A 24,476-nucleotide genomic window follows, 5' to 3' on the forward strand; every position below is an offset into this window, starting at 1 on the left:
CTGAAAAGAGACGTGATATGATGAGGATGTCAAATCTGGCACGCAAATCATCCCCGTTCACTGTTTGCCACAAATGCTCCATCTGTAGCAGTGACAGAGTCTCACACCAGCTCTGAACCACTGGAAACGGCTTTTTTTTTTTTAATGCTGATCAGGATTTGTGACTCATGCCTGACATTAGTGGCTGGAATGCACTTCAAGTGGTCTTTTGACCTTATGGTTACTCTCTTGTGCTTTTACTGTCCATATAATTTATGGCTAAAAGTCCGGATGATCTAGTGTGCACAGCACTCGTCAGCCAAACCAGCAGGTCGCATGCAAGCATCCAGGGCATGTTCCTAGACTGGGTGTCATAACTTTAGAACTCTATTCTTAGCATGCAGTGTTCTTTGTTTGTTTTCCCCTAATGCCTCGGTTCTCCCGATGTGGACAAAGCAGGCCCTTAATTAGCTTAATCAGTCCTCTGTGAAGCTCCCCATATGGTCAGCGACATGTTCACAGTCAGGCTCAAAGCTGTGTGCAGTGGTTACATCTGAAAACATGTTTTTACTGAGCTTCTCTTAGGATGAAGCCAAAAAAGGAATCTATTCATAACACCACACCAGCCAACAACACGCAGTCCATCAAAACAAGTAGCGCTCGACAGGCCGGGCTCAGGTTCATCCCCTCTATTTCTTACTGTTAGGACAACCAGTGATGAAGCAATGACCCCGATGTAACATTCTTGTGGAAAAACAAATGGCCTGGAACAAAAAACAACTGCCCTGCAGCCAGAGCGAGGACTCTCGCCAGAGCTACACTGTGGAGAAAAAGCAAATATTGTGTTATAGTTTTAGTTTGTTCCCAAACCCCAGCCCTTTCACAATACATCCTGCTGTGATTTTACTGCAGTAGGAGCGCTGCTGTTATATTTTTGGCTACTGGCTTAATAACAACTCACCCGAGGGCTTCTTTGTGCACAACACTAACTGAGGAGTTTACATTTAATTTGTTCTTTATTTGTGTTTTGCTTGAACGTAACACGGACTGCAAACGGATTTTCTCTCCTGTTCCCCCACTGTTAGAATACCCTGGATGCCTACCCCTGCGGCTCCGACCACACCCCCAGCCCCATGGCCAGCCGGATTCCTGTGGAAGTAGAAACCATATTAGACAGCCCTTCTGCCCGTCTTACTGCTGTGGCTGTCAGCAGCAGAGTGGGACATACCATCGCCTTCCTGGGAGACTCCAAAGGGAACTTACACAAGGTAACATGGCTCATCGTGTTTCAGGACATGCACAGACAGGTTGCGCTTGGATTCTGGTCTTAAGAAAGAGCATTTTGTGCCAACTTTGATGTTCTGCACAGATTGTGGTGGAACGTTCTTTTGTGCTTGTTATTTTGAGTTCAAACCCTGAACCGTAGTAACATGCTGGGTGTATTAACTGTAGGGCTGCCACAAACGATTATTTTGATAGTCGACTAGTCACCGATTATTTTTGCGATTAGTCGACTAATCAGATCATCATCCATTAGACGTAAAACTACAGCTTATTGCACCAGCAGCATCTGCTCTTATATAACTATCATTAGCTTACAGCTTTAAGTGTTTAAGGTCTGTGCTAACTAAAAATAAAGACAAGATGGTAGTTTATTAAATTTTAATGAAATTTGCAGATTGTTTTGGTGAAGTTTAATAAACTCCTTGCTATCTAAAATATAACAGGACACTGGAGTATATTCTGGAGCATCTCACACTTCTGATAATCAGCTGTCTGCTTGACGTTTATTCAGCTGTGTGAAAACTATAACTTTAATCTCAGACAAACTGATTTACTCAGGAACAAATAAAATACTAAAAAAAAAAGCCAAACAACAACATTTTAAGTTATCTAAGTGACTCATATATATTTAACCTGAGTAGCGAAAGCCAGCGGTGGGTTTGAAAACGATTTGCGGGGAGTCCGGTGTTCTCACGGCGCTAGTGAGCCTAGCCCCCGGCTCGCTAACGAGCTAGTGGGTAACAGACGTCTCCGAAAACGTCGGAGCGCTTTTGAAAATATGTGGTGTCCTGATAAACTGAGCAGATATTTGAGGTTTACACAGCTACATTCTCGCCTGAAAATATGTTAAACGTTTATTTTGTGACCCAGAAAGAATAATAAGAGTAACATTAAAACTAACTAGCTGCCGCCATTGTTGGAAACTGCGCTGGGCCGCGCTATGAATTCTGGGACACAGCTGCTGCTTCTTCTTCTTCTTCTTCTTCTTCTTCTTCGGGGTTTAACGGTAGCTGGCATCCTTGTACATGCAGTGCTGCCATCTTCTGTTTCAGTCCGTTATTACACTCTTAAATCCTACTACTCATTCCTGCGTCCTTTGGGATCTTACAAAGCTTCAAACGACGCGTCGACTATTAAATCAGTCGTCGACGATTTTGATAGTTGACGTAATCGTGACTAGTCGACAAATCGTGGCAGCCCTAATTAACTGTAGTGTACATATGCAGAGATCAGCTCAGCAAACATTGAGCTCAAGTCTTCCCTCTGTTCACCTCCAGACACTGGCTGCTCTCTGCTATCAGGTCTGAAATCTTTGTGTTTACAGACAGACGGGCTACACTTGGTACACCCGGAGTAATCTCTACAACATCATCCTGCTGGCGGTGGAGTTGGGTTTCTAGCAGCAGTCTTACCTTTTTAACAGTGTGCTGAAACATGAGACCAGTGCAGAAAAATAAACAGTATGAAAAACACCTAATCCATCCACTGATACTTTCATTATTGAGAATGAATGTGCTTCTGTGTTTTTAATACCACACTGCTCCATAAGAGAATTTGTTTATAATCTTTCCTCTCTTGCTTAATGCTGTTTATTTAAACCTAAGAGTTCACCTTTTTAAATGCAAATGTGAGCCGGTAACTGGACTTTACTAATATCACTTTTAGCCACTGAAACTATTTTTTGTTTAATAATTAAAGTTAATAAATTTAATGTGGTTAAAAAAATAATGATGATGTTATTAACTATTTTCTGCTTTTTGTAAATACTAAATTAAAATTCATGAAAATTTTTTAGCCTTAAAAATATCATTTTGATTAAAGAGCTTGTGCTGGTGGATTAACCTTTACAGAAACATACAGTTGAAACCAGATATTTACACAAACTTTTTTTCCTTTACCGTCAAACATCAAATTGGAGTAAACTTTTTGTTTCAGATCCATAAATATTCACTTTTTTTTGTCTTTGTGACATGTCAGAATAAGGAGAGAAAAAATGTATTTTTTATTACTTTCCTTTGTATTTGAGAGAATTGCCCCAAAACGGTTTCCCTTATCCTTCCACAAGCTTTCTACAGCAGTTTGCTGGGATCTTGGCCCACTCCTCTCGACAGAACTGGTGTAACTGGGTCAGGTTTGTAGGCCTTCTTGCCTTTTCAGTGCTGCCCACACTACTTCAGCAGCTTGACTTTGTCGTCCTTAAGACATTTGTAACTAATTTGGAGGTATGCTTGGGGTCATTGTTCATTTGGAAAACACATTTGCACCCAAGCTTCCTTCAACTTCCTGGCTGATGATGTATTTTGTGAAGTGCACCAGTCCCGTCTGCAGGATGCTGCCACCCCCGTGCTTCACAGTCAGGATGGTGTTCCCTCCTTTTCCTCTATGGAATAATCTGGAGTTAATAAACTTAGTGTGTGTATACTTCTGACTTTGGTGAAAGTAATAATAAAATACAATGTTCTCTGTCTTTACTCTGTCATTTCACAAATACAACAAATGTGTTAATATTTATTAATCTAAAACAAAAAATTACTGATTTGATGTTTGACAGTAAAGAAAAAAAAGATTTTTTTCTGAAGTGTATCTAAATATCTGGTGTCAACTGTAAAAATCAATTTAGGTAATCACCATTACTGTTAATTTAGGGCAGCTGTGGCACACAGCTTACACTGGGTGGTGGTCTAATAAAACTGTTAAGCTCTGTGTACAAGTTTTGAATTTGATTATTTAATAAACCGGACCTCCGTGTCATTCTAAAATAGCAAAGCATGAGAATGACTTCTGTCCGTAAACACTTTTGATTTTGAACCTTGTTGCTGTAGAATCCAACCTCTTCCTCAAAGATGCTCGTTTTGAGTTTAAAATTTCCTCCTGCATCTGGAGACAGAGATATGTGCCTTTCCTGGTAGAGGTCTCCCTCCACTTCTTGGTTTGCCTGTTTTATGTATGTTGTACATCTTAACATGGCTGCATTAAAAGATTCAGGGGGACAAAATGGATTATATCTACTAGAAGCCCAAATGAGCTGGTTTTTGTTGTGTGTCGAGCAGTGTTGTTACTGATGCTACAAAAATACAGCATTCAGCCTGAAAGCAAACAAAATCATCTTAAAGCTGAATGTCCACCTCTGTGCTCATTGGCCCTGTTTAATTAAACCTGTTAAAGCTGCAAATGTGTGTGATATTTGGCACAATCCTGTGAACTCTTGTCAGAGCTCTGTGACAGTGGGTACCAAACATGAGAAATACAGACACAGTTCATATTGAATGAACTGTAAGCTTTCGGCTCAGTGACCAGATTGTGTGAAGCGCGGTGGAGATGACATGCTGTCAGTCGGATTTCAGAGGTACCTGAGTCATCCAGTGCTGTGGGTTCTGAGGGAGATCAGGTTGAAACTTGGTAATACACAAGGAAAGACAGACGATTCTTGTTGTTGGCGCAAACGACCATCAGAAAAAGCAACAAGATTAGAGTCTGCGATTGAAGGAATGACGCCGACTTTGTGTTTGTTGCTGGCAAGCCTAAAAGATGCAGAGAATTATGTTAGAATGATCTAAAATATGTTTTTATTTTGATAAACCGTAACTTCAGCAACAAGATCAGTTGGCCCAGCAATTCCCTTGTTACGAGGAATTTGTAGATCGTGAGCTCGTCTGCTCACAGTTGGCTCTTTGTGTGGTTTTCCTGAATGGTGACTTGTGGTCAGGGCCCCCTGCACAAGCAGAAACGGCACAATGACGCCTATTAACATGTTTTCTGTACGATTACGTCACACTAACCCAGCTAAACCTTAGAGAGCTCCACTTTTGTGCACTGTCATCGCTGACTGGCAGACACATGCACTTCAAAACAGAGAGCCTCATTCAGAATTGAGTTATTGATCATGACAGCAGACAGTGTCAGTTTCATTAATGAGCACTTTGTCTGTGCAGCCACAGACGGTCAAAATACACATATATATCTATATATATCTATATCTATATATATATCACATGTATATATGTATATGTGTGTGTTTACTGTATGAATAAAAGGGGAAATTCCAACATGTGGAATCGGTTGAAGGTCTGAGGGTCCGATTGTGGTGGATGATCTGATGTGGTGACTCCCAAATGCAGAGAAAATCTTTGGTATGTTTGTTGAAGCCAGCCAAAATTCTGACTTTATACTATGACAGTGTTTTTAGGTGCAGGTGCTCAAAGTGCGTTGAAATTTGCTGATTTTTAATTTCATCTACTGCGTAATTGTTTTTGCAGTACATGAAATTGAAATGTTAAGGACTGAAATCCATTTCACATCCAATGCGAGCGTCACAATCTAAAGTCAAACTCAAGCATCAGCATCATGGGAAATACTTGTAGATGTGGCCTGATTGGTGAAGCCTTGCCCGTCTGGCCTCTCTAAGATGGTCTTTTTATACCCGGCCGTGTTCCTGCCAGTGAACTGAATGAGCTTCCAGTCATTTCTTTTCAGTACCACTGTTGGTGCCCCCACTCCAACTATTTTGAGACAGTTTTCTGCCATCAAATTCAAACTGAGCTAAGAGCTTTTGCAAGATACCAAACTTTTTTGATTTGATTGGTTTTTTTGTGTTTGTTGATGAAATGTGGCTTTGTGAGATCTGCCAAACAGCTGAATCCTGTTTTTATTTACATCTTGTACAGAATGCCAACTTTTTTTGGAATCGAGCTTTTGCTCTGTGTAAGCACAGAAATGATCGCAGGGTATAAACAGAGTTGGTTTAGCTCTGCATTATCTTCTAATTGAGACGTGGTTTGTACAGAAACACTGTCTGTGTTAGGGTGCCAAACGGGATCTGTTTTTGTTCAGACGCTCGGATTAAAGTCAGTCTCATTTGCATTTTAGATCTGTTAGATCTCCAAAGAAATCGAGAGGCTCTCTGTCAGATTTCCTCAACGGCCAAGAAAATGTCTTTTCTTTATTGATTGTCATTCATTATTCAGATTAAATATATGTGGATGGACAAACCTTTGTAGCCATAAGCCATTTTCACATATGCACTGTAGCTTTGTTTACATACATGCTGTCTTCACCCACAGAAACTGTACTGCTCTTCAACCAGTGCATTGGTCACAGTGTGAGCAGTGTGATCTCTGTACCAACACCTCCTAAACTTTCTAGCATAAATAAATATAAAAACATCAAAGCTAGTATTCATTCACTCAGTACTGAACAAAACACACTGAAATCGAACAAATCTGATGTGTTCACACTCAAAGGTTGTAAAATACCCCAACACAAATAAGTTAACCTTTGGTTTGATAAGTCGTGTTGGTAGTTTAAGTGTGATATGCAAACTGCTGCAAAGTTTTGAAAAAACGCAGCCTTCTGATGTGGTGTCAGTCAGTTTGAGAGATGGGCAAGCTCACACTGGGGTGTTTTTCACAGGTTCCACCCACTGCCACCCACATCATTTCTGAATCTCTAGAGCCTGCTGATGTAAGAGTTTCTTGCTGGTGACCAGTTACAGACGGCTCTAAACTGGTGAAAATATCTCACCCAGTTGAAGTAGAAGTTAAACCTGGCAAGTGTCCCGGTCACTGAGGTCTGATGGGGCCCGTGTGAAAATGTTTCCTTTCTTGTTCCTGTTGTGTGTGAGAACACACAGTTTCAGACCTGATGGCTGCTATGTTTAAGTGTTGTTTAAAGCTGTATGCGTGTTATTGTAGAAAATGTGATTCATGAAAGAAAGCGTAACAAACCTGGAGACTCCAGTGTGTCAGTAAAGAGAACACTGTGGAAAGAACCTCATTGACTCTGTTCAACTGTTTAGAGATGATCTAAAGCTGTTTTTCGAAAAAGACTGAGCGACGGAGTATCTGAGCTGAGGTGTTGTTCTGTTCCTTTCACACTGAAATATGTGACTGTGGCACTGGGTGGAATGGATCTGATGGCTGCTGTAAATAACGTCAAACTGCTGATGTGGAGCAGTTGGTCAGGCTGTGCACTCGTGTTAACCTACATTACAGCAGCCGTAGAGGCCGCACACTGATGGACTGCAGAGACCTCCTCAACCTTGTTAACTATGTGAATGAGTCAGTGTCGTCTGTCAGACCTTAGTTTCTCATCAGTTGTGTGGGCCTTGATATATTTAATACCTGATCACAACCATTTAGATTCATATAATTGTTAAACTGGATTAGGCTTCTTCCATTAAATGAGTTCTTCCATTGAATCAAAGGGAAACTATAAAAGGAGTCTGAGTCAGAAGCTGTTGGGGGAAAAGGAACTGCTGATGTAAACAGAAAGAAGTCAGATTGTCACTGCAGGTACAACAATATCAGAACTATGGCTGATTTACAGTGTGGGTAATGTAATTATCAGGTTTTGACTGGAACGTGTGGAATAAAAAAGGCCTCTGAATCTGCAGCTTTAGAAAAATATTTTACTAATAATGAAAAGGGGCACGGTGGCACGGTGGTTAGCACTGTTGCCTCACAGCAAGAAGGTCCTGAGTTCAATTCCACCATCAGGTCTTTCTGTGTGGAGTTTGCATGTTCTCCCCGTGTTTGCGTGGGTTCCCTCCGGGTACTCCGGCTTCCTCCCACCGTCCAAAGACATGCAGCTTGTGGGGATAGGTTAATTGATTAATCCAAATTGCCACTAGGTGTGAATGTGAGTGTGAATGGTTGTCTGTCTCTGTGTGTTGGCCCTGCGACAGACTGGCGACCTGTCCAGGGTGTACCCCGCCTTTCGCCCTATGACAGCTGGGATAGGCTCCAGCGCTCCCCGCCACCCTGAAAAGGATAAGCGGAAGCGGATGGATGGATGGATGAAAGGGGCTACATGTTTTAAAGATTTACAACTAACTGCAAAAAATCCAGAGTACCTTTCAATATCAACAACCTTAAAAAGACCATTTTGAGCTACCAGTTTGACAAATGGTTAAATTGAAGGATTTTGCAGTTCCATCTCTGAATAAAACGGGAAAATAAGCTGTTTATTTTTATGTTTTCATTATAACTGCACTTTCCTTTTTAAAACTGAGCATGTGAAGAGATGCATATTCATGTCAGCAGCCGGTTCACCTGTTATCTAATCGTTCATATTTATGTTTGCAGGTGTTCTTGGGGCCAAACGGTGAGGTTGAGGAGTACTCTGTGACCCCCATACAGCAGAATGCAGCCATCAGCTCAGACCTCATCCTGGATCAGAAACAGGAACATCTCTTCATCATGACCCATAACATGGTACACACACAGTAACTGAACTCTTATAGCCTCATTTCTTTACAGATAAATCATTTTAAACCTCATGTCTAACCCAGTCTCACTTCTTTTGCTAAAGCGGCATGTATTTGGGATTATTTTAATGACCACTGGGAAATCTGGGCTGCCTATTCTCTCATTTTTTTATTTTTTTAAAATCAGGAGCTTTTAGGAGCTTAGTGTGGATGGTTTGCATGACTGAACTTGATTGTGTTGTCCTGGTTCCAGCTGCAGAAGAGGCCAGTGGCTGAGTGTCAGCAGCATCCAGACTGCCACTCCTGTCTCTTGGCCCACGACCCTTACTGTGGCTGGTGTGTCCTGGAGGGAAGGTGAGATCGATATCAGCAGTTATGGCTACACTAAATATAAAATACAACAGTCAAGATTTATTTGGAGTTCAGACTGATTCATTTTATTGTTTATTAATATAATTATAAACCAAGAAAATGCCAAAAGTGCAGAAATGTGTTTTCCTTCTTTCTTTTTTAGAATGTTTAAATTACCTTAGCAGCAGCCACAGTGGTCACACGTTTGTCACTTTGTACTGTGATGTAAGAGATGAGTTCTAGCAGTTTCAACATGCAGAAAAAGTCTAAATGAATCCATTAAATCCCAAATTCTTCCCAGCAAAATGAGATCATGCATTTTACTCCTTACCGACTTGGCCTACACACAGTATGTTTAATTTTGCTAATGTTATAGGGGGTTAAAACGGCAACAATTGTTGCCGGTGGGATTACACGGCTTTAAAAAAGAACCTTAAATTAAAGCAAAAGCAAAGCTATCAGCTAGCATTAGAGGCTACATTATACCAGACAAATTAAGGGGGAAAAGCTTTGTTGTTTTACTTCCTTCGTAGTTTCTTTGATAAGCAAACTTTCTTACAGTGTTTGCTCAGGTTTTACATCATGATATGTATTATAAGCTAGATTATTTCGTGTTACTTAAAATAAAGATCAGTGCAAGCATGTGAGGAAAATGGTAGCAAACAAGAAACCTCCTGGCAAGCTTGTTAGTTTTTGAAGTGTTTCGCCAAGTCGGTTTGCTCCGGTGGGATTGTGTCTGAATATGATTAAAGTGCCTCTCTCTGTTCTGTCAGACTCTCCTTCCCTGCTCTCTCCTTTGCTCTGCCTTACCACCTGCCCTACAAGCGTTTGCACGTTAACTACTTCAGTATTTATCTATTTAAATAAAATACTACTGGACTGAATCTTATTTGAACAAGATGAGCAATTTTGCTTTTTGTGCTGCTGCTGTACATTCCCACTACTAACAGGTTGAGCCACGTTTAGTTTAACTCTAGATAGAAACTGGCCTTCTGCTTGTGTTTTTGACATATGTAATGGAGTTAGGGAGCCTTGCTTCAGCTTGCAAAACAGTGAATATAATTAACTCTGCTTTCCCTGCAGGTGTGTGTTGCAGTCACAGTGTGCTCGTGGGAGCTACCCAGGGCAATGGTTGTGGAGTTTTGACATGGAGCAGCAGTGTTTGGTGGTCCAGGACCTCGTCCCCTCCAATCTCAGCAGGGAGGAGAGCAAGATGGTAGGTCTACGTCTTCACTTTAGTCGAGACGCAAAACAAAACAGAACGGATTTGAGGATGACGGTCTTTGTTTACAGATCCACATTTCTTATTGTGGTTTCTGTTGACTCCACATGATCATCCACATCAAGTTCCTAGAAGTTTCTCTGAAGAAAATCTTCATGACAGAATCTGTAGATATCCCCACTCTGGCTGTAATAATAGTCTCCTCACATACCAAAACACTCCCAAGTTATCCCTTATCAGTTGAGCTGCTACATTTGGTGTACCTGGGCATGTGGGTACGATGTCAGTGGGTTTAAGTGTGAGGGTATCAAGAAGAGAGTGACCGGCTTGTGTCCTGTCATGTCCTAGCATAGCACAATATCTGCGTGAAAGATGGCAACAGAAACACATCCACACTGTGGTTTCTCCCATCAGCCTGTGTTTGCCTGGCTCTAAATGATTTCTAGTTCCAGAGGATATAAATGGAAATATAACTATTTATTACTAATGTAATAATAATATTGTAACATGGAGCTGCATGAGTTAAATGTACCTATAGCTGGTAGTGTGATAGCCTGACAGCTACAGTAGTGGCAGTGAGGATCGTTTTCTCTTCTGGCAGCTCACACATGGTACACCTTTTAATACTGACCAATTAGGGAGCTAGTTTTATAACAGGCTCCTCGTGTAGCATTTCTACTCTGTGAGATACAAGAATCCACGAGCTGAAAAAAGCCCACTGATCCAGTGGATAACAAAAAATAACCAAATTCAACCAGTTCTGGCAGGACATGGATTCAAACTGAGAATCAATCCTAAGGACCACAGCAGCTCTGTACATGCTGTGTTCAAGTGACACTGGGATGAACTGACAGAAATCTACTGGTTTACAGGAGGTTTGTTTTAGTTAGCAGCTCCTCTTTGTATTTATGATGGTCTATTCATGGGATATCCATTATTGTTACAGTATCTAATGCATTAATTTTGCCTGTCCTTGAGACGCCCGGTACTACAGGAGCAGAAACATTACGTGAATAAGCAACACAGCAGCTGGAGCCAAACATAAAACCAAACCTTTGTCAGTATGATTCATGCTCCATCAGCGGGGAGTGCAATTTAGTTTTCAAATCTAATTATTCCACATGGACGTTTACAAAAGAACAGATCGGATTTATGTGTTCAGACAGCTTAATCGCTTACTCTCAGCATGACCTTCACTGTACCCTGAAACGCCACAGGTCTGTGCCACATTCTGTCAGCAGCTCATGACAGTTCTGTATTTCTCTCAGGTGTCTCTGTCCATCCCAAGACTTCCAGTGTTAGAAAACGGGGAGTCGTACTCTTGCTACTTCCAGGACAGCCACACTCCTGCTACCATCACAGAGACCGGGGTCACCTGCCGTTCTCCCGACACCAGCAGGGTGCCTTTGGTTTTTCGAGGACAAGGTGAGTGTTTTCTATTGGGGGTTTTTCCCTGCAAATCTGATGCTGTTGGCGTTTATTCACTCGTTTGCATGTTTCAACTTTGTGATTGGAGGATTTGCCTGCACCCTGGAGGATTTGCATGACCAGACCAGACATGCCATTTACAGTTCAATTGTTATGCCAGTGAATGGCCTAGAAAAAAATGGCTAACCAAATCCATTTTTTCTAGGCCATCTTACACAGCAGAGAGTAATCTGTATTTGAAAGCATAAACCGGTTTCATCCACGGACTGCTTGCTTTGAAATACATGCTTTGTGTTTCCTGACTGTCTGGTGCAGTGAAGGCTGCTTGTAAGTCAGTGGTAATGAGGAGACTGTAAATAAAAAAGAAAACCCGAAGCCTCTGTAGAGAACACATTCACCCAAACATTCATGTTATGAGAGAAACTCTCACGTAGAGTGTGGTTCCCATGTTTGTTGTTGTTCTCAGGGTGTAGGGCTCACCAGGAATCAGTCGGGTTACAGTTATATTCTGACATTTTTGTTGTAAATACACTGATAATTGCTCCATAAATATTGTGTATTAGCCTCAAACTGCAAGAGACTGAACTGGGAGCTGTGGCACAACATCGGTGTAATCGAGTGTTTGGAGTCTGTGGCATGTTGTTACTAGTGATCAAAGAAGTCTCGTATGTCCGTTCTTGGTCTCTCTCAACAGCTGTTCGTCGGAGCTGCTTCAAACGTGGCAGAGTTTAACTTTTTTTTCTTGATCAGTTCTTATTTTGGCTGAAAGTTGCCGTGTCCTCATCACAACAAGTCCTAACAAGATGAAAATCTGCAGCCAAGTCTCAAACAGGCCCTTAAAGGCTACAAAGGTTGTCTGTGACTCTTCCTTAATTTACTGTCTCAGGTGGTCTGTTGTTTTTTTCTGGTTAAGTGAGCTAATTTTGTTCTTGCCTTTCCAAAGCTGAACCAAATAAGTTCAATCCCTCACTTACTGTATGTAATTTGAATGAGCAGTTCTAAAGGAAGCCTTTGAACACACATCTCAGTAGGTATAGTAAACACAGTTTAACAAGTGGTGACACAAACTGGGTTTTTTCTCTCTAGTCCCCAAACAGACTCTGTACTAGTTTAAGGAAACGGCTCAGGTCAGGACTTCGAGTCCTTTTGATCGCAGTTTCTGCTCTTTATGAGGAGATACTGTAGCTGTGGTACACAACTGCTCCCCGTTTTAAACATCCATCAAACTGAACATTTGTAGGGAAGCTGCTGTGTTTGTGTTTGTCACCGTCCTTGTGCACCCCAAGGATGGTGCACATGGGTTTCATTAGGCCTCTATGTTCCCTCGGCTTGTGCAGCTCGTTCTCGAGACTCGGTGGATCAGAGACGGTAAGCCTGACCAAATATTTTTCTTACTGTGCTCGCTCAGCGCTGCGCTCTGAGCAGAAACTTGTTATGTTCTCTTTCCTCAGGCTGTGCTCCTATCTGTGTTTTCTTGTCAGATTTTGTCACAGTCACCTTGTCTCTACGTTTTGGCAACGTCACGGTCACGGCAAGGGATTTCACCTTCTACGACTGCACAGCCGTTAAGCAGCTGTCTGGCAGCCAGCCGTGAGTTATCGCCGATGATTTATCAGCTGTGCTCTCTGTCTGTCTCCTCCTGATCTGTGCTGTTCATGCAGACCCTTTAATCGAGTCTCACTCACCATCAGAGTCTGTGCTTTTCTGTTTAGTACCTGGGTCACTCTTTGTCCCTCCATCAGTTCACCTTGCGCCCTTCGTTATTATATCTGTGTCTGTATTTCCGCCCACTCACTGTCCTCTTTTTAATTCCCCTGTTCAAGCCTGTGACCCTGGGTTTTGCCAAGTAAGGCTCGCTTACTTGGCAATTGGCAAGTTTTATTGAAATTATTGAGTCGTGCAGGTAGAAATGACCAGTGAGAACAACAGAGTAACTACAACAATCAGATATCAGAATAATGCATCTATGAGCAGCGGCTCATAGATGCATTATGAAAGACATATAATGAAAGACACAAGTAGAGAATGGCCAAAAAACAATAGAATTACAGTCAGAGGTTGTACTGGGTTTCAGTTTGTACATAAAAGAAATTTAAAATCTTTAAAACTTGAATAAATTTCCAGACTTGAAGTAGCATGTACATCCTGTTTCACTAAATATGGCTTATAATGATTGTAGTGTTGTGTAAATCCCAAATAACACTTTCATTGTATTTAGGAGTTAATAATAACCTGTGTTGTCATAAATTACACGCACACACTCAGATTGGTGCGTGTTGATCAATCTGTGAGACTTCCAACAGTTAGATCTGCTTCTATTAGAGGCGTTCTTCTCATAGCTCCTAATCCTGCATCACTGTTTGCCTCTCATCTTGAAAAGAGGCTTGTACAGTCGCTAAGGCAATTTCTATCCTGTCTGTGTGCAGATGCCGCGGTTGTGTTTTAAGCCGATGGGGCTGTAACTGGTGCGTCCACCAGCATGCGTGTACCCACAAGCCCACCTGTGAGGAGGGAGTGATCATCTACAACCAACATGTAAGCTGCAGCGTGACGTCACATGCAGACATTGTAGGAAAAGCACCGACTGATCACCAGTTTGAACTGGAGCTTCATTTGCATTCATCAGTCAGTTCGTCGCCCATAAGCCAAAGATGTGCATTCTTCTCTTTGATTAAGGTTTCCTGTGGAGTCTTGAACTGCAGAATAGTTGCGCTGTCGTTACACTTTGCATGAGTGGACTCTTGTGTAATGTGGTACAACCTTTTAGAGGTTGTGGGCAGTAAAACCGACTGAAATTAGTTGTTTGTTTGTTTTTATAACACTTCAAAACAGTTGCCCAGAGGCATTTTAAGATGGGTTAAAACCAGCGCTGCTAACACAAATCACTGTCTTTCAGGTGTCATGAGCCACATTAACCTCAGATCACATGGTCTCTTTTTTCCTTGATTTTTCCTTTTTATTTTTTCCTTCTGCCTCACCCTCTCCTCGTCTTTTCCTCCTCCTCCCCCAGTTTAAACTACCTACCTCCTCTCCTCCTACAACCAAAGCTATTAAAGTCATCACAGCCACCACTACCACAACAGCTACCCCCACAACTCCTCCTACCACACCAACTACTGCCACGACGAAGACAACAACAACAACCGCAGCCGCCATCACCATAGCTACCACTAAGGAGTTAACAACGCCTACTCTTTCATACACCAGTACCAGCCATGAGCCAACCCACCCGGGCACGACCCTGCCCCCTCAGCCTCCCACTCTACCACCCAGCACCTCTCCAGGCCTGGAGGTCACCACCAGAGAAGAAGAAGAGAGTGAAGCCTCTGAGACTGTCACACACAGTGACTGGGAAGATGCTGTAGCTACACAGAGTGTCACGATGGCCACGGCAGAGCTGATGCCCGTCACCGTGGCTGATGGTCTTAGTGGGGACCTGGACCCTGTCGTGCCTCTGATGATCCCAGACTCCTCGCCACCGGAGGTGGTGACTGCCTTACCCCCCAGCGAACGGCAGGCAGCCAAAGAAGCGCTGACCCTGGCAGAGGCTCCCACCATGGTGCTGCCTGGCTTTCCCCCGCCCACACTTTTCCATATGGGTGAACCGGCTGATTCTGAGCCTTCCCTTTACTTGGACTCGACCCAGACACCCACACTGGTACCACCGCAAGACTTGCACACTGAGGCAGGAAGCCCAACTGCTGATTCTGAGGTGCCCCTCTGGCGAAAGGAAGCAGAAAACTACACTGAGGGTGCTGTCCAGGCAGAAAATGACACGGCTACATTTTCAGCTGCCACCGTGCTCTCAGGTGATGGGGAGGTTGACCGCATGTCCCAGTCCTACCCTCCCCAGTTGCTGAATGCTGACTCAGAGCTGGACTACCAGTATGATTCAGCTGATGGCTTCCTCCCGGTGAGTTCAGCCGCCTCAATCCTCCTCCTGCTTCTACTTCTTCTTCTTCATGGAAAGGGTGAGCACCCTCCCTGTGCTTCCAGCTTCTGACTGGAGTCCTACTATAGGAACAAAGCTCACAACTGATTCCCTAGTCTCTCATTCTTTCCCTGCATTTCCTCTTCCGTCTCACACCTGGAATCTGTATCCTTTCACTGCACAGACTGACTTCAAGAAACCCGGCTGCTCCTGAGTTGCAGCAGTTGTTCTTTTGTCTAAATATCTTCACCTTTCCTTTTTACAGACTCTTTCTTTCATTATCTCTATACAAAAATCTTCACCACCTTGAGCACGCCCCCATCCCGACATCCCCCCCATGACTCCCTGCATCTGACTGAAATCAATTGCAATCCCTTGTGGGAAAGTAAAAACTGACCCTGAACAAGAATGAATATATTAAATGGTTCGTTCGATCCACCTCACTGTAAATGTTGCGTGTATGTGAATATAAACACGTGTGATCTGTTCTCCTGCAGGGGGACGAGGGCTCGTATGTCAGCTGGGGTTCCTCAGCTTGTCCGTGTGTTGAGAAGGTCCAGGGTTCGTCACTGCTCCCTGTCAGAGTGGAGAGAAAGATCACTTTACTGGCACATAACCTCCATCTGTATCAGGTACAGCACACAACAGCATCGAGCCTGTTAGCTGCCTGCCCAGTGTACTCTTTCATGCAGTGTTTGTGTGTTCAGGATGCAGAGCTGGACTACGAGTGTGTGTTGGTTATTGAAGGGCAGACGGTGGTGGTAGACGCCTACGTGGAGCCAGATGACATGAACCCATCAAGCTTTGACATCACATGTCAGCTACACCAGGTCTGATATTGTTTATAAAGCATTAGTACCTTCATAAAATTGCTACCTTCAGTATTAAATAAAGGCAAAAGTAAAACTAAATGAAGGCCGGTTCACCCTCCCCAGGCAGGATGAACATTTCCCTTCTTCTGCTACCTGTGTTTGTAAAGCAGCGCTTGTCTGGAGTGTAACTGATAATGAATAATTAGTTTTAATGTTACCTTAAAAAATGGGGCCTTTTTCTTGTGTCCAGTACACATACTCTGCCCCAGTGCAGGAGTATAATGCATTGGTGTATGTGAAGAGGAGGGACACCTTCCATGTAGACACTTCTCGTGATCTCTATGGTAAGGTCATATTAAGTTTGTTGTGCTTTAAACATATTGCTGTTATGAGCACATGTTAACTGTCTGCTGCTCCTCTATGTCTACTGTGCTTTCAGTGACTCTGTACAACTGCTCTGTGGGTCGATCTGACTGCAGCCGTTGCCACACAGCAGACCCAAAATACGGCTGTGCGTGGTGTGGCGGTCCCAGGGCCAGCTGCCTGTTTTCAAACTCCTGCAGTGAACCTGTGCAGCAGACGTGCCCTGCTCCCGTCATACACTCTGTGAGTATTCAGAGTGTGGGAAATAATACAGTGCACTGGGATTTATATTTGAACTGCTTACAATCATAATTGGAGGCTTTATTGTCAAGTTTTCACTTCTTCCTCTTATCACTCTCACTTACTACTTATTGTCCCAAAATTACAAGAACAATGATGATCAGCCATCACAGTTAGATGGAACATGTTGTTGATATACGTTTTGGTTTGAGACAGTGGAAGATATTATAATACTGGAGACCATTTGTGTTCTAGTGGAGTCATTATTCGAAGGTGTAATACATCCTTATCTTACACTAGGCCTCATCAGCTCATCACTTCATCTGTTTAAGCTTTACACCAACTTGCCACTGATTGGCTGCCCCTCAGAAGCACAAGTTTGAACAGCAGGTGGAAGGCTCTTCTCTGCTCAAAGCCAGAGCTGTCTGTCGGAAATGGGAAAACAAAATTGAGGATATCCCTTCTCTTTAACGTCATACAGAGGCAAGAGTAGAAAAAAGTAAAAACTGGAACAGTATGTCTGATAGAAAGTGAGGGAAAACAGCAGATCCTCTTTAAATAAAGCTTCCCAATGATCTGAGTGCTAAATGTACAAACACAATTCTGATTTTATGCCTTCAAAATAAGCTTTCTTTCGAGCTTTTGGCTCACAGGGGTTACTTGGACACAGACTGACCACGTTATTTCAGAAACAGTGAAGCAGTATATGTGTAGCAGATGTTAACTTTAACAAGACGCAAGATATGGGGAGTTTACATCCGTTTATATTTTGGAAAATGAATTATTAGCTGTTAAAGATGGTGACACAGCTGTTGCTCACGTACTTTAAGGTTCTGAGGGAAATCATACTGTTAGTCCTGCTCTGAAAAAGCTTTTGGTTGATCAGCATTTCTTTGTGTTAGACGTCAGTGATAATAATGCCCTCAGAGAGTGTAAGTTGCACTGAATTTAACCCTATAATGCCCTTTGTATCATATTTGATACGTGAGTTTCTGAGACCTCTATCTCATCAATGTGATCAATACTTGCCATAATTTCAAAATGTTATGGACAAAACGTTTTTTTTGTCTAAAATTAACATTGTTGTTAACAAAAAGTTGCCAAAAACTCCCAATGTTTCAAATGTAATAAAAATATATCATTCACAACAGCGTTTGTGGATTTTGTTATAAGGGTTAGTAAACATCTCAGTTCCAAATAATCAGAATTTTCTGATGGGTACATTTTTGATGGGTTGGGTCTTACAGGGTTAAAAATATGTGTTTGCATTTGTGGCTTCACCACTTGCTTTGAATTTATTGTAATAAAACACTTGGTTGGACCTGTTTTTTCTTTTGTGAATGCTTTTGCATTGGTCAAAAACTAGAAAGGTTGTTTGGATTTTTTGTTCCTGCCTCCAATCAGGTCGACCCACTCTCTGGCCTGTTGGAAGGAGGCACCATGGTGACCATCTCCGGCTCCAACCTGGGTCAGAAGGCTGAAGACATCGTCCAGTCTGTGTTAGTAGCTGACGTGCCCTGCACAGTGATTTCCAACCTGTATGAGGTCTCCTCTAGGTATGCATGCACTACTGTTGTTTCTCATAGACTCTCTTTGTACTGATCAGAAAACTACAGAAACATGGCTTGGTTTTCTGAAGAGCAATGTTGGTCTTCCAGAATCGTGTGCATGACCAAAGCCAGCGGATTAAAGACGAACCATGTGTCTGTGAGAGTGAATGGAGGAGAATTTGGCCTCTCCAGACAGAAATTCAGCTACCAGGTATATTAAATTCAGGTAGAGTAAATTAGATTTTGTTGACCTGTCTGTGAAACTTGGCATTTTTGTTGCATCAAAGGACACTAAAACCTACATTGCTGGGAGAAAAATGTGACTTTAAGAGGTGAAAGTTTAGTATAATATTCTTTCTATTTATTAATTGTTTATAAAATAATGAAATTGTGGTTCTAACACTGGAGGTGTTTGAAGCAGAGAACATCTGCTATTATTTCTGTTTGTTCTCTTTGGTCCACATATCCATAATAACATAATGTGGGCTGCATTCTTTAACAGTATAATTCATACAATATTAGAAGTCGCACATCTAAGAAACAAGAAATCTTTGCCAAGTTTTACCTTTCTTAAACCGTTTAAGATGAATGATTTTAACCACACGATCAGTAATCACAAATATTTCTCAACAAGTCCACATTTTTAAATAAATCTGTGTAAATACATCTCCCTATATTAGATAATAGTTTAACATAAACACTGGAATTTCTTTCCATATATTTCCTTGGATCTCTGTCTTATTAAGGCTGAGAGGATCCAAGTGTAAGAATAAGTTCTTGGATTTGGCAAACTGGGAAAGGACACAAGCCAGTCCAAAAGTCCTTGTTTCTCACTATCGACAGACTTTCTTAATATGCAACAAGAAGCAAACAGCTGTGTTACACTGTGAAATACAGCTGCTCTCTCCTTCTTCTTAGAACCCAGTTGTGAGAGGAGTGTCACCTGAAAGAGGCCCCAAGGCGGGGGGAACATCCCTGAACATCACTGGCCAAAACCTTCTAACGGGTCGCCCCGCTGACCTTACCATCACTGTCGGGGACGTCCCCTGTAACATGTAAGACACACACGTATAATGGCCTGTTTGTGGTTAATGCAAAGTCGGTGCTACTGTTTTTCTTCATTTAAGGTTGTAAGGTCAGACTGACCTTTGACCTCCTCGTGTCACCTTAGGATCTCATCATTTCTTTGTTCCCCCCTCAGTGTGTCAGAGGTGCAGAGTGACAGTGTTCAGTGTGTGACGGGGAGCAGTAATAAAACAGGAGACCACCAGGTCACCCTGCATTACGGCAGCATCCAGCGTCACCTCAGCAGCCCCGCCTACCACTACACCAACAACCCCAACATCACCCGTGCCGAACCAGCCAGGAGCTTCCTGCAGTAAGTCTGAAAGCCCTCACACATTCAGCCTTCAAAACGTATTCATACCTCTGAAGCTCTAAAAACTTGATTCTGTTCACTTGGACGTAGCGTTTTCATCCAGTCTCAGCTGGCTGCGGGTTGTAACTGTGACTACACTGCAACCTTATAAACAGTACTTTTGCACAATGACTGAAACTAGCACCACTGAATGAACAATGAGCTGTGAGGTCAGTTCCTTGACCATTGATCAACATGACAATTTTCTGCGTCCAGATAAACAGAATCACCTTTTTGGGATTTCCTTACTTGGGCGATTGAGCATGCATCACAACGTTTTAACCTGCTCTGGTTGATTGGATTGTTACAGTGGCGGTCGACTGATCAAGCTGTCTGGATCCAACCTGGATGTGGTGCAGGAGCCCCGAATGGTGGTGACTCTCTCCCGCTTCCAGTCGGTCGGCCAAAACAAGAAGAGGAAACGGCGGAGGAAGAGGAGCAAAGGAGAGCAATGGAAGAAAACCCTGGGAAGGTCGGTTAGGATGGTTCCTGACCCCGTCTGTCCCGGAGACCAATTCTGCTCCGTCAAACAGGTCGGTGTGTGCTGCTCAGCACAGAGCAGTTCATTCGAGTGATCGTTCACACCTTTTAACCCAAATGACCCAAATCTGCCTTTCTCATCAGTTCGTTGAGCGCTGTGAGGTAAACTCCTCCTCCCTCATCCTGTGCCGCTCTCCGATGGTGGACTCCACCATCTGGTGGTCACGGGTCACAGTGGAGTTCTTGCTAGACAATCTGCGCTTTGACTTCAGCAGTTTGAACTCTGAGCCATTCAGCTATGAGCGTAACCCCACCCTGCAACCCCTGAACCAACAGGACCCTCTTAAGGCATATCGCTATAACCCAGGCAGCTTCATCCAGCTGGAGGTGAGAGGAGAGGCAGCGATGTTTCAGTTTTATTTATTTACTGACAAAATAAGCAGACATAACATATATCTCTTATGTCTTATTGCCTGTTCTCAGGGGGAACACCTGGACCTAGCCATCACTAAAGAGGAGGTGGTGGTGTTGATTGGAGAAGGTGTATGTGCTGTGAAAACCCTGACCAGCAACCATCTGTACTGTGAGCCACCACCACAGCAGCCTGCACCAGGACCAAACGGCAAGAAGCGAGAGGGCTCTGACAATCTCCCCGAATTCACTGTGAGAAAATGAGTGTCACCACCGTGTGAGCGCCTGATGGGCCACTCAAGTTTGAAAGCACCTCACTTTTTTATTTAACATGTATTTCAGGTCCAGATGGGCAACCTGAACTTTTATCTCGGCAAGGTTCAGTACGACAACCTGAGCCTGTCCACCTTTCCACTAGAGGCTCAGATTGGAGTTGGAGTTGGAGCCTCCATAGTGGTCCTCATTGTGCTCATAATTGTGCTTATTTACAGGTCAGTGGGTGGACTGAGAGTCTGTGTTTTTGTGCGTTTAGTGTGCAGATGAGTGCTACAGTGGTTCTCTACCTGCTGAATTCATATGTTTGCTCACACATAAAGAAATGAGCAGTACTGGGTCCCAGTTTAGGTCACCCACTTGGACATGCAATCATGTCTCAAAGCTCAGTTCACACGCCCAGGTTTGAGTCTGACCCTGGACCTGCTCTTTCTCTCTCCCCACTTTCCTCCGTCCTATCAAATAAACCCAGAATACCCGGATACGTTACATGGAAGTTATAAATTGATTTATATGTCACTGAGTGAAATAATTATTTAATCCCCTACAACTGAGCCAGAATTCTGCAGCAGATAGCTGATAAAATGAACTGAATGAATGACAGATACTGCTAATCTGAATTTGAAACACACCTGTCCACAGAATCAATTTCTTGCACAGTTTGACTGGATTTCCACTAATCGTATGTAAAACCTTCTTCCCGTCTGTTAGGAGGAAGAGTAAGCAGGCTCTTAGGGACTATAAGAAGGTCCAGATCCAACTGGAGAACCTGGAGACCAGTGTGAGGGACCGCTGCAAGAAAGAGTTCACAGGTACAGCATTATGAGGAAAAAAGAGAGCGGCGGCTATATGGATGAAGACGGGAGATAGGAGGGCCTTTTCCCCATGTTTCATCAGTTTTCTTCACCTCTATAGTTGCGATAGGCTGAGAGCAGAGAACCCCCAGATTTTATTCTGCCAGCTGCTATTTACAAGCTCGTGCCTCCTGGCACTGGCCTGTAGCAGCAGCCTCTGACCTTTGTGTTCTTAATCACTTTGATCCAGACTTGATGACGGAGATGATGGATATGTCCAGTGACCTGGTCGGCTCAGGCATCCCCTTCCTGGACTACCGTATGTATGCCGAGCGCATTTTCTTCCCCGGCCACCGAGAGTCTCCTCTGAGACGAGACCTGGATGTTCAGGAGTGTCGGCGGCAGACGGTGGAGCAGGGCCTGGTGCAGCTTTCCAACCTGCTCAACAGCAAGCTGTTCCTCACCAAGGTAGTCGCTATCACAATCACAGCTAAAATGAAGCTTTGCAGAGCGAGGATTCATCTCCTCTTTTCCTCTCAGTTCATCCATACTCTGGAGAGCCAGCGGACCTTCTCCCCCAGAGACCGAGCCTACGTGGCTTCGCTGCTGACGGTGGCGCTTCATGGCAAGCTGGAGTATTTCACAGACATCCTTAAGACGCTCTTGAATGATCTGGTGGAGCAGTATGTGGCCAAGAACCCCAAACTGATGTTACGAAGGTAAGCTGCTGCTCATAGATTCAGTCTTTGGCATGTTCAGAAGCTGCAATGCTGCTGCAAGTGTGTGTGATTCTCTGCAGAACAGAGACAGTGGTGGAGAAGCTGCTGACCAACTGGATGTCTATCTGCCTCTATGCTTTCCTCAGGGTGAGTCAACATAAAAGCAGTGATGCACAGTAGTAGGGATAAGTCTTTTTTAAAAATATTGGGATATAAAACATTTTAAGACTTTGAGATTTTACTTGGGGGCATTTTAAAGTGGAATATAATGACTTTGAAATTAGGACCAAGCTCCAAAAAGCAGCCACTAAAGCTGTGACCTGTGTCCTTTTTGTTCATTAAAGTCAGTGCGCAAACGCTTTAATTTCCCACAGCAAAAAAACAAAACATGCTTAATTTATTGTTTTGTGATCACACCATTCATAGAAAAGTACATATTTGTGCTTGTGTTTATTCAGAGAGCCCTGAGAGCATGTTGCTGCACACAGCAGTAACTTTTAAATAGCAGTTTCCAGTACTGACATGTCAAAACACAGAGGGGAATGAAAGTCCTTCCAGTGACTCCAGTACAGTGGAAACATTTCTAGTACATGCACTGATTCTTATATAGCGCTTTTCTACTCCTTTATGCCTCATCTGTTTACACTCATACATAGAAGCACTTATTTCTGCACCTACGTGCTTTCTAGAACCACCAACCTCCTGATTCACAGGAGACCTGCTCCACCAATCTGAAAATATGAAGCTCAGGTTTTCCTCAAGGTTTGACTTAGCAGAACATTTCTTTAACACATGAAGTGTGTAGAGAAGCACTGTGTAAGAATTGGTGCATTGCAGTGTGTTAATTATTTGTGTGTGTGTGTGTAGGACTCAGCGGGGGAGCCTCTGTACATGCTGTTCAGGGCCATAAAGCACCAGGTAGATAAAGGACCGGTGGATGCTGTTACTGGCAAAGCAAAGTACACCCTGAACGACAACCGCCTGCTGCGAGAGGACGTAGAGTACAAAACCCTGGTGAGGGGAGTCTAGACTGAAATAAATAACCATTTTGGCTCTAATGAAAAATTCCCAAGGAGGTTGTATTTTTCTTTGTCTTCCCCTCCTTTCACTCTTCTTTTCCCTGCAGACACTGAATGTGTTGGTGCAGGGTGGAGGGGTCAATGAGACCCAGCCTGTGCCCTCCAAAGTACTGGACTGCGACACCATTACCCAGGTGAAAGAGAAGCTACTGGATCAGGTGTACAAAGGCACATCCTTCTCACACCGGCCGCACGCCGAGTCGCTGGACTTGGGTGAGAACCACACACTGCGTGACACACCAGACTCTGAAAACTGATGCACCTTGTGTCAGCCTCGAGGAATCTGGTACTTATGTCTCTTTATGATCTCTCTTTTAGTTTACCCATAAGTTGGGAAATCTAAAAGAGTAAACAGGACCTTTTATAAAATAAAGGAGCAGCTCGATAAAATATAACCAAACAAATTAGCTGAGCGACGTAAAATGAGTGAAGAGGAGAGAGCTTAGTTTCACAGGATAAGTAGAAAGTTCAGTATGATCAACCAGAAAAGCAATAAAACAAAATGGGGAAAGGCAGGACGTTTCACTGACTGCTATAAAGAGAGGGCTTCATTTGCATTAAAACACCAGCAGAAATATGGAGTCATAAACTGGGAGCAGACGTGGGAAGTCAGGTGTGCAGCTTCATCGAGCCAACTGAAGTCGCAGAGCTGTAAGGACGAGTTCATCGCAACAAAGGAAATAACTGAATCGGGAGGTCATTCACAAATGTGTCTCACAAGTAAACTTGTGTGATGGCTTCAGGGGCCTCAGCTTTGGCTGTGGTGCCTGACACCTCTCAGGGTTGTGACAGGCATGTTTAATTTATTGAACGCCTGTCGTTTGATTCCTACTATCATCTTAACCATGTTTTAATAACTTTGCACTTTTTGACTTATGTACGTGAAAAGTGTTACAAGGATAAATATCTCTTGCTTCTGTGGACTAGGCTCTCAGAGAC

The 24,476-nt window shown here is 43.2% G+C and overlaps 1 protein-coding gene across 3 annotated transcripts in view; it reads left to right on the forward strand.

Annotated features, from left to right (window-relative positions):
- plxnb1b (plexin b1b) overlaps nucleotides 1-24,476 on the forward strand; it is a 98,263-nt gene that overhangs the window by 64,815 nt on the left and 8,972 nt on the right. For all 3 annotated transcript variants that reach the window (XM_086291153.1, XM_086291152.1, XM_086291154.1), the window contains 26 exons: nucleotides 1,065-1,247; nucleotides 8,346-8,474; nucleotides 8,721-8,821; nucleotides 9,902-10,034; nucleotides 11,309-11,465; nucleotides 12,950-13,058; nucleotides 13,895-14,003; nucleotides 14,479-15,381; nucleotides 15,897-16,031; nucleotides 16,107-16,229; nucleotides 16,462-16,555; nucleotides 16,651-16,817; nucleotides 18,219-18,370; nucleotides 18,473-18,575; nucleotides 19,283-19,419; nucleotides 19,566-19,742; nucleotides 20,092-20,314; nucleotides 20,406-20,648; nucleotides 20,745-20,924; nucleotides 21,015-21,163; nucleotides 21,657-21,757; nucleotides 21,990-22,207; nucleotides 22,280-22,458; nucleotides 22,539-22,605; nucleotides 23,326-23,472; nucleotides 23,585-23,750. In XM_086291153.1, coding sequence (XP_086147279.1) covers nucleotides 1,065-1,247; nucleotides 8,346-8,474; nucleotides 8,721-8,821; nucleotides 9,902-10,034; nucleotides 11,309-11,465; nucleotides 12,950-13,058; nucleotides 13,895-14,003; nucleotides 14,479-15,381; nucleotides 15,897-16,031; nucleotides 16,107-16,229; nucleotides 16,462-16,555; nucleotides 16,651-16,817; nucleotides 18,219-18,370; nucleotides 18,473-18,575; nucleotides 19,283-19,419; nucleotides 19,566-19,742; nucleotides 20,092-20,314; nucleotides 20,406-20,648; nucleotides 20,745-20,924; nucleotides 21,015-21,163; nucleotides 21,657-21,757; nucleotides 21,990-22,207; nucleotides 22,280-22,458; nucleotides 22,539-22,605; nucleotides 23,326-23,472; nucleotides 23,585-23,750 — 4,585 coding nt within the window. The remainder of the gene's footprint in view (nucleotides 1-1,064; nucleotides 1,248-8,345; nucleotides 8,475-8,720; nucleotides 8,822-9,901; nucleotides 10,035-11,308; nucleotides 11,466-12,949; nucleotides 13,059-13,894; nucleotides 14,004-14,478; nucleotides 15,382-15,896; nucleotides 16,032-16,106; nucleotides 16,230-16,461; nucleotides 16,556-16,650; nucleotides 16,818-18,218; nucleotides 18,371-18,472; nucleotides 18,576-19,282; nucleotides 19,420-19,565; nucleotides 19,743-20,091; nucleotides 20,315-20,405; nucleotides 20,649-20,744; nucleotides 20,925-21,014; nucleotides 21,164-21,656; nucleotides 21,758-21,989; nucleotides 22,208-22,279; nucleotides 22,459-22,538; nucleotides 22,606-23,325; nucleotides 23,473-23,584; nucleotides 23,751-24,476) is intronic.

This window comes from Aulonocara sp. 'chitande type north' Nkhata Bay, linkage group LG5 (genome assembly GCF_057382095.1).
Source record: "Aulonocara sp. 'chitande type north' Nkhata Bay isolate Kocher_YH1m ecotype deep benthic linkage group LG5, A_spYH_male_GT1.1, whole genome shotgun sequence".
Taxonomy (NCBI): domain Eukaryota; kingdom Metazoa; phylum Chordata; class Actinopteri; order Cichliformes; family Cichlidae; genus Aulonocara; species Aulonocara sp. 'chitande type north' Nkhata Bay.